Raw genomic sequence first — 16,578 nt, forward strand, 5'->3', positions numbered from 1 at the left:
TTCCTTTGTGGGGCAGTCAGAGAACATCAATTCATGCATGTCACAGAAAAAGACGAGGACTTCTTGTAGCTTTGCAATTATCATGCAGTCTTGCGAAAAAGGAAAGCAGTTGAGTTGGATTTATTTTCAAAGATCAAATGAAACCTTTCCTCTTCAGCTGCAGCAAGTATAGTTCCTTGCAGATGCGCACAGTGTTTGTGAGGAACTGAAGCATTGCAAACCAATCAGGCAGTCTTTTGATTCAAAGGGAGCCAAACTGTGTTAAGTTAATTAAGTCTGATAGATGTGTTTGCTTTCATAGCTGATTAAGGTGCTCAGCAGAACCCCTGAGTTTATACTTCATCAAAATACTTCCGAAATCTATCAAGGGCTCTGTTTTTTACACCCTTACCCTCTCATTAATTAAGTTGGCCCTGATCATTTTAGCTGATGATTGGAGTCTAGCCAAGAAACCACGGACAATACCGGGATACATGTCATGAACACTTTGGTCTTCGTCCTCTTATCCTGAGCAGCTCAGCTTAAAGGTCAAAATTTTAAACACATGCTTGTAATGACTGTAAACGATTAAAGGCAGACCACAGTAAGATCTTTTGTTTCAAAGAATAAAGCAAACAACAACAACTTTACGGTTATGATCTGTAATTCATAATGGCCTCTATTCAGATGTCAGCCAGAAGCCTTCCCAGGATTACATGATAAGTGTGTTACAGTTCAATCGTCCATCAAAAGAAATAATGAATAGGTCCAGTCTGCAGTGAACTCATTTGGCACTTGAGTAATGAGGAGTGTTGATGAGGTATTCAGGCCTATTTGGTCTGAGCCAAATCTGGTGTCTGAGTCTCCACAGGGTTACTCTCAAAGCTTAACTGTTGGCCCTCAATTTGAGAATCAAACAAATCTTACCCAAACATTTCTCAGGCTTGATTGCCGTGATGACTGCTCCAGATGTGAAACTGTGCTGCGATCAAATATACAGAAAGAAACACATATAGATATATAAACAAAGATCAGTCTTGCCTAAGACACAGACCGTCGATGCCTTTCTACGCCATGTCTTTTGTTATTTTTGCTGTTGGACAGAGTATCCCGCTCTCCTGCCAGATTCTGTTATATCACCAAGAGCAAGGATAAAAATGTGTTTTCAGTTAATAACTCACCTCATCAGTTTTTCATGGTAAGAACAAAAGCGGTTACAGAGGAAAAGCATAACTGAATCTTTTTGTCTGTTTGTTTATTCAGTGTTGATGTTAATGTGAGCTTGAGTCCAATAAAAGACAGTTTCTTTTAGTGTCACTGTACAACAAAAAGTAAAACTAATGTTATTACAATGAAACGTCTGGAATGACTTTCCATATTTATAGGGAATAAATTACAGACATATGTGGATTGTGTAATTGTCCTCAGTCTTGAAGCATTTTGTCACATTAGTAGGCCATTTTCACTTCTTTAGCATGCATGCCTCCATGAGGTCAGCAAGTGTAAATCACCAATATTAGTGGGTCAGATTACACTTTTAGCAGACATTCCAAGAAAACTGCCACTGATAGATCAGATAAAAGATACAAATTAACTTGGAGGCAAATCAAAGTAACATAAAAAAGAAAATCTTAAAGGGGAACTCGGCAGAATTTACACATCAAGTTCAGTTTACTTGTCATGAGGATTACGCACTAACTGTGAAAACAGTTTTCTGTGGCTCTGGCGGCAACTTTCCAAAGTTTGAAAAATATAATCTTGCTAATGTCATAGTGATGTCATCAGGATTATTTTGGTTTGGGTTTACAAATTTATAGTCTGTTTTACAAACTGGGGGGGGGAGGGGGGTCACTCAACTTTATGGAAGTGTAATACACGATTGCTGTAGTACACCTTTAATATATTAAACCAAACTGATGCTCTGTTTGATGGTATTTCATGAGTGTTTTACTACAATGATACTACTACTCAGAGGCATCATGCACCATTCAAAATATCAAAATATTTGAGATCAGACAGCTTTGGAAATTGTTGAATTCTATTTTCAATATAAGAGTTTTAATTAGCCTTAATAATATAAACAAAAGTGGCTTTTCTGTATGATTTTATTTGTATTTAACTCTCCTTGGTACACACAGTCCTTGTTCCTTCTGGCTAGAAAGCATTATGTAGTATCAGCAACAGTATGACTTGAATGAATTTGTAATATACTTAAAGCTTCAGAATTTCTCTATTTTAAAGTGACTTTTCCAGCCATCAGTGGTTTATCTATAACCCAGAAATTATTAAACTTTTTAATCATTAAGCTTGTTGTCCTTTGCTATTGTTTATAGCTCAATTATTGCTTTTGTCAAAACAAATTTGCAGCACTAAAATGTGTCCTAAAAAACAGGGCATATGCATAGTGAAACTACCCCAACCACTACTACTATGATAAACTGACTTACTTGGGTAAAAAATCCCTGGAGAAGGTGGAAGCAGGTCTAGTGGTAGTATTAGTTTATACATAAAGCTACAACATTTTCACACAGTGTAAAGTGGCTAAATTGTGCTAAAGTATGAATAACCAGGCCAATAATCAATCATTTTCTCCAGACTTGTGCTTGCTAGTCATGTTCAGTGGCAGCCTCGCAGCTGCCTACCATTGTTCTGTTGAAATTTCATTTCTTGACAGATTCAAGCATCAGCAAGTTTGATGAGTGCGTGATGATCGATTGATCGAACTCAGAAAGGTATTTACCCTTCTGACTTTTCTCCTGATGCCATGAGCCAATTCTCTTTGGATAGTAGAGAACAGTAATGATGTATGTGTGCAACCATGATGTATTTGATGCTTACCCTTGGTTGATTGTTTTTACATATTAGTGCATACAAAATAATCTGGAAAGTAAAAATTTGGAAGGGAGGGGCAACGCAGGTTTATGTTAAGAGGGGATAAACACAAGCAAACAAAGAAAGAATCTGTGTATCACAACAGAGTTGATGCTATTCTCAAGCATTTTGTGAACATGCACATGTATGTAGGAAAAGATTTTTTCTGAGTGTACCTAAGAGGTTTGTGAGGCTGTGGTGAGGTCAGTAACTGCCTGGCATACAACAGCCGCTATTGTGACTGATCATTTACCAAAAACTGTGGAAAAATAACACGTATAACAACCTCTTGCACAATAGTACATGTCCGTTTTGTTCCGACATCAAAGAATTCCAACATAAAAACACTGCGCTTTTGCAACATAGATGCTTGACACAGTAATCATTATCACTTCAAAATTACTTGCAACTTTCTTTTTTTTTGCAACAACTTTCTGGTCAGGCAAAATAAATTCATGCCAGGACTCACTGGCTGAAGAACAAACCCCATCTTGTTACTGACTGCAACAACAAATCCTCATAAGACTTTTACTTGAGTTATACTGGAGGCTGGAGAGTGCAATAAAAGTGCTGTGGACAAAATAAAACTTAAGAGATTCTGGTCTCCACGTCCAGGTTTGCTTTATTACAAGCCTGGCCAGTTGTTAAAAATTCGCTTGTTAGTGTAAAAGTTATAAATAAATAATTTTATATTGGATTTGAATGTCACTCTGGGATTTTTCAGTGGAATTGCATCTTACCAGTCTATATATCATAAATCAAGACATGGATCCACAACAATTTTTGAAAAAGATTAAAAAATGAAGATTTTTTCTGTTCTGTACATAATACTGTAATGCATATTATTTACCATAAATACACACAGAAGCTGGGAAATATTCACACATGGTCTCAATGAATGTAATAATGTGGAATCCCATGAAATACCCTCAGAATTATGATTTATTCCACCTGGGCTGAATGTGCATTCCACATCTGCAAGCTGCTCTGAAATAATTGAAATCATATGACGACCGTGACAGAAACGGGGAATGAACGACGAAAACAAAACATGACATTTTTAAAAAAGCTTCCATTGTAAGACAGTAGGAAGGTCACATATGATAATTTATGGTGCAATAAGACATAATCATTACTTTCCATCACCTACAATTTTGCAGTATAAAAGCTCTCTTGCCATACAAAAGGCCACCTCCGCAGCTTTTATCCACCACTATTCAGTGGATAAAAGGTCCACCTGGTTAAAAATTAAATAAATAAATTATATATATATATATATGCCGTGTCAACTGGCTCAAGGATGTGCAATATTTTCAAAAAACTGCAGGCTCTAGTAGTGACTTCATCACTGCTTTAAATTAACACTCATGGCAAGAATGCTGCTGCTTTAAGCTGATTCTCACTTGTTGGCGTATTTAGGTCAAATATATTTCAAAGTTTTCCAAAGATCTAAGGCAAAGTCCCCATTTAAAGAGTAATTGCCCCAAAATATGAACAAACAAAACTTACAGGTGATCTCCTCAGAAGGGCAGAGTAGAGGCCTCCCAGATGAACACAGGAACTCATATCCTCTGTATTAATTATTGCAGCCAGTTGTCTTGTATTGAAATTAAACACATGCTTGGATGTTCTGCGGTTTGCTTACAGAAACAGGTTTGACCAGAGGAAACACTGAAAGATAAAATAAATGATTCCTTTTGGATGTACAAGATTCAAATGTACAGAAACAGTTTATCCTGACAGCTGAACTCTGTTGGCAAACAGTTTATGCATACTGTGCATCCTGGATTGAATCTGCTCATAGCAGTGGTGGTTGCAGCTGCTCGAAACACTTTGTGCTTCTCACAGTATTAATCACATGGAAACACTGACATGTCAGTGGATGCCACAGTTGCAAACGAGGCTGGAACAGCAACTGGGCAAAGTGGGCCTGGACCATCAGGGGGCCCGAAGACTCCAAATTCATCAGTTGGCAGTTTGATAAATTGAACATTTGTTTGTAATACTTTATGTACAAGTAAAGAACAATAGTTTTGAGGCCCTATTGCAAAGGGGCCTCAATCTACCCTTTATCATTTCACTTTATTTGTGCTTGTATGACACATATTCCTAAATGAGTTTGTGATTAGATTATCATAAACAAATGATTAATTACCAACTAATACATACACAGTGCACACAAAGAAGCAGAAATAGGGGGTCAATAGGGGACCACAGCTCATTTTTTGTGGTTTTGGGCCCCCTGGCGGATTAATCCAGCCCTCATCACACTGACAGCTTCGTCTAACTTACAAATAAAGTTTCTCCTTACAGGCAGTTTCATGTTGACCATGAGGAATCAATCTGTGCTGTTCAGTAAAATAAACAATATGCATGATTCACCAACCAGAACTTTTTATTTCTGACATATTGTAGGTTTGGTTTTCTATTGGATACTACTCAGACTAGCTGTACGCCATCATCAACACTTTCATTTGAATTCTGCACAGGTGGAGGTTCAGCTCTGCTTTGCTCGGTGTTTCTATCAGACTCGATGCTGGCTGCTTGTTCCATTGTTTTCTTGTGGACCATCTTGTACTTTGTCTTCATATCCCTCAGCAGCAGTAGAGCCTCCTTATGTTCTTGCTTGTTAACACGTGCGCCGTGTATGGCACCACCTGTACAGAAAACAAAGTGTAGGATATGAAAGGTAAGGTCATGAAAAGTAAAGTTTGCTGACATTTATTGTATCTGAAATGTGCACACTTAAGGAAGCTTCTCTTATTGTCGTGCTCTCTTTGATTTCCTTGATCATTTCATTGACTCTTTCAGTCGGCTGCTTTATTGGTTTCCAAGGTGGCAGCTTCTTCACCTGTGTATAGAATATTTTAAAGTCAAAACATTAAGGCGACAAAAGTCTTTTTTTAGTTATGAGTGTGAATGCAAAGGATTTTTGTGCTGCAAAATATCGAACCCTTTTCTCTTTCTCTTTGTACGGTGTCTGGATGCTATCAAGTTTTGGTTTTGAGTCTCTGTAAACATTAAGATTCTTCAGTGTGTGTTCCAGCATTCGAACAGCTGTCTGAATTCCTGTTGAAGGGGAAAGAACATGAATATTCCCCTTCACTATGGGGCCGAACATTTTAGGGCTCTAAGAAAATCTACAGAAATAAATAGCTGCAGGTGAAACTACAGTCCTCACCAACGGGCTCCACCACATCAGGATCTGGTTTTGCATCCATCAACATTTCGTAGCATGTGGATTTTTCAAAAATAGCATCATCCTTGTTTCTCTTCTCGTTCTCTGCAGTTTCTTTCTCATCCAATTGAAGATCAAACTCATGGTCAGGAATGTCTGTTGCCTGACAATGAAACAACAGTAAAAATTATTCAAAAACACTGAGACAAAGAACGTGCCTAGGCACTAATCCACCATGTATTTTTGAGAGGCATTTATAAAGCCAAAGGTTACAGAATTTATATTTCTTAACCAAGAAGAGCCTTGAATCCTTGAAATGTGAAAATCGGAAAAACTGACCATACCTGAGTCACAAAGAAGTGCTCTGCATTTTCTCTGAGGGTTTTGTCTTCATTATTCTTGCCTTCAGATGCTGGTGTTGTCTTGAGAGTCACCTCACACTCCTCAACCTGAGTTTTAGGACAAGGTGTATTCATCAACAATGGCTTCTTTGACACTTTTTGGATCCTTTTCTCCACCTATAACACCAAAATGTAAAAAAAAAAAAAAAAAGAAAAAAAAGATGAACTTGTTAATTTATCATGATAATCACTGATTTTTGTCATCATAAAAACTATGTAAATCCATTTTGTTGACTCAAATGTTTAACTTCCACGTGTTACCTTGAAGAATCCCATGTTCCTCTAACGCTACAACTCGTTTTTTAAATCTTAAAGTTCATTTTTTGTAGTAGTAGTGTAGTCAAGCAAGGTTTTATATAAGGGATTCTGAATGAGAGCAGCCACTGTATATTTTGGTGAAATCTGGAGGTTAAATTATCAACACTGAACAATGCAGAACACATCAAACCTTCCATTTTAGATGAGTAGAAACCTTCAGTGGGAGCTTTACAACTTCTGATGTCTTTTTACGCTTTATTGTTATCCCCAGTCTCTCTTGGAGGTAATGCGTTAGTAAGGGAGGGTCTCCTGTACGGAAACAAAAAACATAGAGGAGATTCAAGCCTTAGATGTAATCTTTAAAAAAATTTATGAGGAGAGAAGAGAGGAGGATTACCGCTTCTCTTTGTGGTCAGAGGGTTGCGCTGAATATCAATTTCTTGAAGCATCAGGAGAAGAACCACAGCCAACAGAGCTTCTTCCTCAGCAATCTGATGACAAGACATTGATGAGACATATTAGTTCATTTATCAAAAGCGATCACGGCTTATTTATTTTTTAATTGAAGGAGACTAATTATATGTACATTATGTAGGTGCAAAGCTATCAGAAAACGGCATCAATGAAAAGAGGTAACACCTGCACACTACAAGCCAAACAAGTTTAATAATGACAACGTTTCAATCCTACTTGGATTCTCATCAGGTCAAAATGTTTAAAAAATGGAAACCACACCCATATTTATACATGCACACTAATAGACTGACAAGCTCTATGATGGCCCAGGGTGATAAACAATTAACAATTCAATAAAGTACATAGAATAAAGCAGTAATACAAAAGCCATACTTCAAAATATCAAACATGCATCTTATATATATGTACATTATACCAGACTCATCATCATATATCAGAATCTACATCACCTACATTAAAAAATATATTGTATGAAGTTAGAGGGAAGAGAGAAGAAACCTTATATTCTTGTACAGAAATTGGGTCAACACCCTTCTGTAAAAAGTTAACAAGATCAAATAACAATAAAGAAACAACACACCTGTTGAACTTAAAATTTAACATTTTTTTCATTTTTTCAAACATGTGTGTCAGGGTCTAGAAATATACAATATATATGTATGTGTATATACATATATATATATGTATATATGTGTGTATATATATATATATATATATATATATATATATATATATATATATATATATATATATATATATATATATATATATATATATATATATATATATATATATATATATATATATATATGATCTCATACTCTTGATTCAGACCTCTAGGTGTGAGAGTCTGGAGAGTGAAAATATAAAAACCTTCTCTTTGTACCACCGGGTTATACTGGTCCTGGGTTCAGATGCAGCTCCTGTACTCTGCTATCCTGTTTTTTAGTACTCTTTGTGTTTTTCCTACATGTGTTAAACCACATGGGCATTTTATAAGATAGATTACATTTCTCATGGAACAAGATATAGTGCCATTAACTTTCATTGTTTTTTTCCTGTTATTGGGTGGGTGTATGTGGTACATTTAAATGTAAAATTGCACTGGGTGCATGAATCACACCAATAATTCCCTGGTGGAGGAGCAAGGAAAGTTGTATTTTTAGTAGGGATGAGATCAAATTATTTATATACATATATATGTATATATTTATTTATATATAATAGCCAACACACCTTGTTGTCAGCTAAATTGAGGAACTGAAGCTCTGGCAGAGGCAAACTGGATCCTTTGCAGGACTCTTCAAAGTGTTCCTTGTGAGAGATCAAAGGTGAGTGACGTAGGACGAGTTTAAGAACTTTATTCATCCCCAGCAGGGTAATTAAAAAGTATGTGCAGCAGAGCATATATAATATAGATTATAGAAACACAGTAATGGAACATCTAAAAAAACCCTCCTGTCCACCTAATTACCTGTGAGACTCTCTTGAAATTTTCATCATGGTAAGGGTTTGGTTCAGGGTGGGCTGGATTGATGGGAAGAAAAAGACTGAATCAATATTCTTCTGAGGGTGTTGAGGGAACTCTGACATGCAGGTCCATTGTTAAGCTATGCAGAAATTACATCAAACACATGTTGAGCATTTACCAAGTCCCTCTTCTTCAGTTTGCTCTTCAATAGAAGTCTGCACAGGGTTTGAACAGCTCGTCAAGTGTAAATATGGTACTTCAGAGATGCGGTTCCCCTGCAGGTTTAAGTGTTTCAACCTGTAATTGACAATTAAGAATTCTTAATGAGTGTTTTCACAGAGTTTGTTGTGCATTGTAATATACAGATCTGACTTAAGTTTAAAATACTGTATAAAAACTTTAACCATGTTATGACCTCTTAAGGTTTGCAAGACTGTTGAAGACCCCAGAAGACAACTTGTTATCATCAAGCATCAGGACCTCAAGAGCTTTAAAGTGTGTGTCTTCTTCTTTAGCTGGCCTATACAAAAAAAACATTATAAAAATCCATACATACACCAGTGAACACTGAATGCATGCAAAATGCAATCAAATTCATAAAGTTACAGTAACACCATTTTCTGCTAAGCTCCTCAGCTGCAGAGCAGGTGTACTGAACGTCATAACATTTACCTCACCAGATGCATGAGTGTGAATTTGGAACATTTGTGCACCCTCTTTTGGTCAGTTTGAAAACTTTAAAATGCATCTTCAGTTTTTGGCCGTTAACTTGTTATGAAATCATAACCAACGTTCTGATTAAGCATACTGATAAGCATGATTGATACATGAGCACTTAGCCTGCCAAATGATGACTGACACACATGGTTTGACTGATGACTATGAAACTTGACATTTTTATCAATGTTTGGATCATTGTTGGTTAGAAATCTTTGGAAATGTTACTCTTCATTCATACTTACATACATTTTGCTGTGGGAAATATGTAACAAAACAGGTTAGTTGTCTTCAATTCTTGCTCAGCTTCTCCGTGAATCATAATATTTTTTTTTTTTTATATGGAAAGAAGGCTTTTGGCCGCTCTCTCTCTCACTGGCTAAACAGCCATTACACAAAGCAGAGTCAGTGCTTGACACAACTGACCCGTGTGTGAAGTTGGGATAGAAAAGCAGAATCAGGCTCAATAGTTCAATCAATTATGTACTTGTGTTTTTGCCATTTTTTTCCAGAACAAATGAGCAAATACTTTTAAAAGATAAGTGGATTAATTTAGTTGATTTTAGCATCAATTTACATTAAAGTAGATGGACAAAAGGCTGAAACTATTAGCACAGAAGAGCAAATTTATGCACTTTAACGCTGAGCATGTGAGTTGACCGGATAAGTTGTGTGATCACAAGTGAAGCATTTTTTCATTAGTAGTAACACTATGAATAAAATGAAAACTCTGCACTTAGACACTCATACACTGCTGCTTCATGGAAAATACTAACAGCTGAGTGGGGTCATGGTTTGAGGAACCAAGATTAGGTGGAAGATGGTGAAGCTGATTTCCAGTCAGATGGAGAATTTTTAGATGCGGAAGCCAACCGATGGAAACAATATCATCAGCTGACAACCTGTTGTAGGACAAATCCAGAACCTATGAGGATTCAAATGACTTATTTAGATACACATAAACACATTGAGAAGACAAAATAGAAAAGGAAGAAGAATTATAAGCACCCATTAGCAGTGTCTAAGCATGATATATTGCAATTTTGCAAAAAATAATTAATTTATAATTTTACCCTCCTCACTCATCATCCACTTCAAACATCAAACAGTTACAAATATTAAAAAAAATCTGTTTTTTAAGTCATGATGTAGGCATCAGTAGTGAGACACAGTTGAAACTGGTGGTACATGGTGTCTTTGTCACCAGTTAAAATCAATAAGTTCTTCCATTATGAAAGAACTGCAGGTATAAAAGAGATGACAAAGGAACAGAGGGAGCAGATGGAAGACTAGACAAGTCAAATAAAATTGTGTATTATTTCTGTAATGTTAAGTATGTCAAAGTCAGTTATCTTACCTCAAGATGAGGGAAGTCAGCAGCATCAAAAGTCATGTTGCAGAGCCCATTTAAAGACAGATTGAGTTCTCTTAAAGACACAAAACTGCTGAAAGACCCTGAAGAGAGAAACAGTGGACGTTTCTGGAACTTTTGATGCACAAAATCTTACTCAAGGTAAATGTGATGTAAATAAATGTAAAGTAAATGTGAAGATATTAAGAATAATCACCTAAGGAGAGGGAGTTAACAGATGCATCGATGTGAGCGACATTGTCAAACAGTTTGAGGTCCTCTGGCTTCACCTGGGCACAGTCAGGAAAAAAAGTCAGAAAAAAAGTTGTGATCTTTCTACCCAAAGACTACAAAATAATTTTGACTAAAATGTTAAATATGATTCTTACAAGGTTCAGTTTCTGCTCACTGATGTCAACTGAGCACAGCTCGGATGGCTTATCAACACAATGTAATTGAAGCTACAAAAGAAAGTTTAAAATTGTAATTGCTTTGCTATCTTTTGTCAAATAGGCAGTTATCATATAAGTAGATTTCAGTGGCTTACCAGGAAGGGTCCATCTAATGTATTACCATGAGGATTATCAACCACCCTGCTGCTCTCACATTTTTTATAATTCACGTTTATTCTTCTGTGCAGATTCCTGTATTTCTGCTCCTCTGCCTTTCTGTAAGCCACAAGCCAATGACCAGCACCTAGGAAGAAGAGTCAGAGTGAATAAAATCATGTCAGCAAGTATTGATTGAAGGTTTAAAATGTATACAATCAGGATCACTAAAAATCCAACCATCTGCCATCAGATAAATCAGAAAATAAATGTACGTACTGTTGACAAATGTGTCCGTACTGTATGTCCCACATCAAGGAGATATTTACTGAGAATACAAATCCTTCATTATTTTTCCAAGAGTGCATGAGACAAATAGACTCTTTGGCTCATTTTCACTCAATACTTCTCTGGTTATAAAGACAAATGTGATTACAGTACATTGTAAAACTGTGTCCTGTTTCCTTATAATGTTTAGTTGACCTACAAAAGTCCCTCAGTGTGACTAGATGTCTGTAAAACTGGTGCAACATCAGTCTCTGAAGTGCTGTGTTTGAAAATTTGATCCATCCACTCATGTTGTTGAATATTAAAATGACCGTGCTGCCTGTTTGTAATGTTAACCCGTTTCATAGATTAATACTCTCATAATTTATTCATTTCTGCCTGCCTGCATACATATGATATTTATTCAGCTGCATGGAAACATACAGACAAAAAGGCTATTTATCACACAAAGTTTATAGGCACATAACATGTAAAGCATTTTTATTATTAGCCTGAACTTTGTCTCCTCAAACACACCCCTCCTCCCAGCAGATTAACCATACCACCTTAACATGCTAAATGTGCAGCCATCTGTGGCATCAAACGTTTGCCAAAATATTATGATATAAAATAATATTTATTTTTATATGAACTATTTTATTAGCCCCTGTATGGTTTGTTAGTGTCTTTGTCTCTGATCATTTCGAGTATGTTGGCTAGTTATTGTCTTGCATTCAAATTAAACTTATTAAAGAATTGAACTTTACTCACCTTCTTTTCTTCCACGGAGAAATGTCTGGGCTGGGAAACATTTGGTGGGATTTCTCTGTCCATCATCAAATTTATGGGATGCAGCCATTGATGCAGCTATCATCCTGTTTGCATGTGTAATCCGTTTACACCGGGAGAAAAAAAGCTTTTTTACGCAAGTGTTATTTACACTTATCACGAACGGAGCGGGAAAAACTACTCTCCACAATATATTTGATCTTGAGTTACACTGTGGTGCTCTGTCGCCTAGCAACAGCATGAAAGACGAGAGCGCTACCTCCCGTCCAGCAGGGGGCGGTACGGGTTAGCTTTACTAGCTTATAGACGAAGACGGTTAAAGATTCAATTCAATGATAAGATAATAACCCGCCTAGCCCGCATAAATTATTTGAAAACACTAAACATCTATTGTTATGGAGGTGAATCAGTTTTTTTCCGCAAATATAAACATGAAATTATTCAACAAGACGAACTTACGTACAATTCGTGTTCGTTTAAACCGTTTAGCTAGCTGGCGTCTAATCAGAAGTAACCACATTGCGCATGCGTGACACTGGATGCTGGAATCACTGCAGAGGATTGTTTTCGATGGCTTCTATCTTCTAACGGTTAGTAGCCACCTTGTTTGTTATTTAGATATGGTGCTAGCACAATGAAATGAGAAAATACATGAATAAACTGAATATTTTGGAGCTCTATCTGATGTAGCGAGTTAAAAAACGAATTCTGGTTTGTTCAGGACGCGACTAAGCGAACACGGAAGTGAGTGTGAGACGCCTCTCTCTTCGGTGCCGTCTTCTTTTCCAATGAACCCGTAGCACCAGTGTCGTGAACATCAGAGGTCCCTGGTTTGGCGTGAAATTAGACGGTAAAATGCCGTTCACGCAGAGATCAAGGGTGACAGATGTGAAGAGTGACCAGTGAAGGTAAGGGCTTTGTTATGCACGCACAATTTGCATCGCATGCCGTTTGTAACATTGCAGTCATATGAGGAACTGTTGGAGTGTGAACTCTTCCTGTGACTCTGTGCTTGTTGTTGTAACCTCTACTAAAAAAAATCAAAACAAGCTAAGACTTGTTATACATCTGGAACAGATTCTGTTCACAGGAACTCTGATCCATCATGGGAAACTCACCATCAAAGAATGTCACTGGAGAGGAACCGGTCAAAACAACTTTATTTGAAAAGGAGCCAAATGGGATAATATACAGAATTCCTGCTCTTATTTATTTGAGGCACAGTCACACCTTCCTCGCCTTTGCAGAGAAGAGATCCTCGCCCTCTGACTGTGATACAAAAAATCTTGTTATGAGAAGAGGGACGTTGAGAGATGACGGATCTGTTCAGGTTATTATTCACACCCAGTAACCAGTAGATTGCTTTAATAGTGACATTATCCATGCTCATGTTTTTAACTGTTGTCGTTTGTCATGTTTTTTTTCCAGTGGTCGTTCAGTCAGGAGCTTTTAACAGCATGTTTACCAGAACACCGCCCCATGAATCCTTGCCCTGTGTATGAAAAACACAGCAAGACATTGTTTTTATTTTTCATCTGCATCAGGGGAAACACCTCAGAGAAGAAGCAGATCTCCACAGGCAAGAACAAGGCACGTCTCTGCTGTGTTAGCAGCAGCGATGACGGCCAGAACTGGAGTCAAGTGAAAGACTTAACAGAGAGCGTGATCGGTGAAACTATCCACAAGTGGGCCACTTTCGCTGTGGGTCCGGGCCACGGTGTCCAGCTGGAAAATGGAAGATTGATCATCCCAGCCTATGCCTATTACGTCCCTTACAGATGCTGTTCCTTCCCTATTCCTTGTACAGTCTACCCGCGGGCTCTGTCAGTATTTAGTGAGGACTTTGGCCAGACGTGGCATATCGGTAAGATGCTTCGAAAAAAGTCATGTGAATGTGAGATGGCGGAGATCATAGATCACGAGGGCAGGAGTCACCTTTACTGCAATGCTCGTAACACTGGACGCCACAGATGCGAGGCCCTGAGTGAAAACAGTGGCGTCTACTTCGACAAGCCCCACCTGGCTCCAGAGCTCGTGGAACAACGTTATGGCTGTCAGGGCAGCGTCATCGGCTTCCCTGCTCCTGAATTTGTCCCAAATGATGACGCTGAAAGCAAAGCATGCGGCACGTCTCTCTTGTCTCCAGACACGCAAACCTGGCTCCTCTTCATGCACCCAACTAATAAGTCTAAGAGAAGAGACATGGGTGTGTATTTGAACCGCTCCCCTCTGCACTCATCAGGATGGGACAAGCCCAGGATCATCCACAGCGGACCCAGCGGCTACTCTGACCTGGCTTACAACGGGGACAAGGATCAGTTTTCGTGCCTGATGGAGTGCGGGAAAGAAAGTGAACTCGAGCAGATTGCGTTCATGTCGTTTACCCTTAATGATGTCATGCAGGCGGGCAAGAAAGACAAGAAGCTGCACTGAATTGTGGTTGTTTTACTTCTGTATTTAAAGCTCTCTAACATTCTCCTGCAAACTAAAAATCCAAGCAAAAGCCACTAAATATGCTGTGCAGTAACATCTGTCTGTGTTTACTGTAGTACATTCTGGAGATGATGATGCATGCATTAGTCGTGTGTTTTGTTGTCTCCTTGTTTATATGATTAAAAAAAAAAGTAAATCAAGTCTTAATAGTATTAATATGCAACCAGCTGTATAAGGAAGGCAACTTTTCAATCGGATTTGTGGATGATTTGAAGCATGCCATGCCGGACTGTCATTTTTAAAACAGGCTTCGTATGTTGCATGTCTGACAAGTATTTCCTGAGCAGTGGAGAGAGTTTGCCTACCTCTTTTTATTTTCATATGACGACCATAGTAAAAGTGGAGCGTAGAGTTCCCTCCATGCTCAGTCTTTCCTTTACATTTAGTATACTCTGACTCACATATGCCTTCTACTCAACTGTTTAAACTTCAGCTGTGCCACACAGCCTGTCAGGGCACGACCTTCTCTGTGGTCTCAGATTCAGCCAAAGCCGGCAACAAAACTGGACAGAAAAGATAAACATTTGCTTTTTACTTGCCACATTCAGCTAATCAATGAAGAGACCGACCAAACTGTACCGGATATGAGTTTTTTTTAAGACAGTTGATGGATTAATAGAGAGAATTACTGTACTTTCTCCAAGCTAATTCTGTCAAAAGCTCTCGGGCTACTTTGTACTGTACACTGATTTTTATTACATTCATTTTCAAAAGCAATATTTCACTTGGTTACATTATTTTTGCATTTTCCAGCACAGTTAGTATGATTTTTGTGAGCTGTGAAGTGCAGTATTATGATCAGGTATGATTGGCTGGCTCATGGTTATCAACTGAAAGCATGCAACAGCAGAAGAAGTACTATTTATTAAGCTACTAGGAAGTTGTGCACACAAAACCTTGTACTGAGTGATTTTAACATCCCTCTTTGCCTAATGTTATGAGGCATGATGCCTCCAGGTGGTTTCCACACTAGTTTCATTGTGTTTTTGTTGACTGTTGTGGAAAGTGACAAAACCTGCATGAAACATGTGTTTTAGTAGAAAATAAAAGTAACCTGTGATCACGCGGCTCGTGTTTCATTTCATTTTGTAGACTTTTTCTTTCTGATTACAGCTGACTGCTGGGATGAATTTAAGAAGACAAGTGAAATAATAATCATCTGTCAAACGGGGATAAAGGACTAGATAAGGCTTGGGTGTAGTTTTAAAAGCTGCTATGAAAAACACATCATCAGCTGCGGGGAGTGTTTCAGTCCCTCGGCAGCCTAAGAGGCTTAGGGCTGCAGCATGTTAAAATGATGTGAAGGACTTTTGTTGCAAAGTGATCTGTGGGGAGCTGAATGTGATTCAGCAGATGTGCAGCCAGCAGGGATGAATTAAGGACAAGGAAGAGCATTTCAGTCGCGGATGGAATGTGGATATTCAGTCTTTGTAAATTTTTCCACATGATACTGTTGAGGGAGTGATCGTCTTTGTTAAATTGCAATTAAATGAAAACTAGCTGTGTCCTGGCATGACTTAGATGCCATCTGTGAGTATCTAGACGAATAGAAATATAACAATAAAACAAATAGTCTAAAGTACAAATCAGTGGATGTTACTGATAAGAATACACCTAGCAAGCAGCCACTGCAATAATGCTGCACTCTTGATTAAAGCTTAAATGATAATGCAGACATTATTCTAAGTTTTGTACTTTATATAAATGCCATGAAAAGACCAAAACCAACAATATATTAGTCTATCTGACTTTCCTACACCTACCGAGGACATAAATCT

The 16,578-nt window shown here is 37.8% G+C and overlaps 2 protein-coding genes across 6 annotated transcripts; one reads left to right on the plus strand and one right to left on the minus strand.

Annotated features, from left to right (window-relative positions):
• Nucleotides 1–5,227: 5,227 nt before the first annotated feature.
• Nucleotides 5,228–12,853, minus strand: xrra1 (X-ray radiation resistance associated 1). Of its 5 annotated transcripts, XM_067607949.1 has the most exons (18): nt 12,771–12,853; nt 12,290–12,393; nt 11,251–11,399; nt 11,093–11,164; nt 10,921–10,993; nt 10,710–10,807; nt 10,129–10,277; nt 9,051–9,155; nt 8,814–8,932; nt 8,639–8,691; nt 8,401–8,490; nt 7,085–7,178; nt 6,878–6,996; nt 6,373–6,546; nt 6,032–6,191; nt 5,804–5,919; nt 5,596–5,701; nt 5,228–5,507 (listed from the first exon to the last, which is right to left on the minus strand). In XM_067607949.1, the coding sequence occupies exons 2-18, from the start codon at nt 12,390–12,392 to the stop codon at nt 5,290–5,292; spliced, it is 1,998 nt and encodes a 665-aa protein (XP_067464050.1). In that variant the 5' UTR covers nt 12,393; nt 12,771–12,853; the 3' UTR covers nt 5,228–5,289. The 5 variants fall into 5 exon arrangements, with proteins under 5 accessions (XP_067464050.1, XP_067464046.1, XP_067464045.1 ...); XM_067607945.1 differs by lacking the exon at nt 12,771–12,853 and having other exon boundaries at nt 8,401–8,478; nt 12,290–12,548; XM_067607944.1 differs by lacking the exon at nt 12,771–12,853 and having other exon boundaries at nt 12,290–12,548.
• Nucleotides 12,765–15,865, plus strand: neu3.1 (sialidase 3 (membrane sialidase), tandem duplicate 1). The gene is made up of 4 exons (XM_067607950.1): nt 12,765–12,897; nt 13,029–13,215; nt 13,385–13,637; nt 13,736–15,865. The coding sequence occupies exons 3-4, from the start codon at nt 13,413–13,415 to the stop codon at nt 14,738–14,740; spliced, it is 1,230 nt and encodes a 409-aa protein (XP_067464051.1). The 5' UTR covers nt 12,765–12,897; nt 13,029–13,215; nt 13,385–13,412; the 3' UTR covers nt 14,741–15,865.
• Nucleotides 15,866–16,578: the final 713 nt, after the last annotated feature.

This window comes from Thunnus thynnus, chromosome 13, assembly GCF_963924715.1.
Source record: "Thunnus thynnus chromosome 13, fThuThy2.1, whole genome shotgun sequence".
NCBI lineage: Eukaryota > Metazoa > Chordata > Actinopteri > Scombriformes > Scombridae > Thunnus > Thunnus thynnus.

Coding starts and splice junctions, on each gene's coding strand:
- neu3.1 (XM_067607950.1), top strand. CDS start 13,413: ATGGGAAACTCACCATCAAAGAATGTCACTGGAGAGGAACCGGTCAAA. Junction 13,638..13,735: donor GAGATGACGGATCTGTTCAG/GTTATTATTCAC, acceptor TTTTTTTTCCAG/TGGTCGTTCAGTCAGGAGCT.
- xrra1 (XM_067607944.1), bottom strand. CDS start 12,548: ATGCTGTTGCTAGGCGACAGAGCACCACAGTGTAACTCAAGATCAAAT. Junction 11,165..11,250: donor CATTAGATGGACCCTTCCTG/GTAAGCCACTGA, acceptor TTTCTTTTGTAG/CTTCAATTACATTGTGTTGA. Junction 10,808..10,920: donor TGTTAACTCCCTCTCCTTAG/GTGATTATTCTT, acceptor TTCTCTCTTCAG/GGTCTTTCAGCAGTTTTGTG.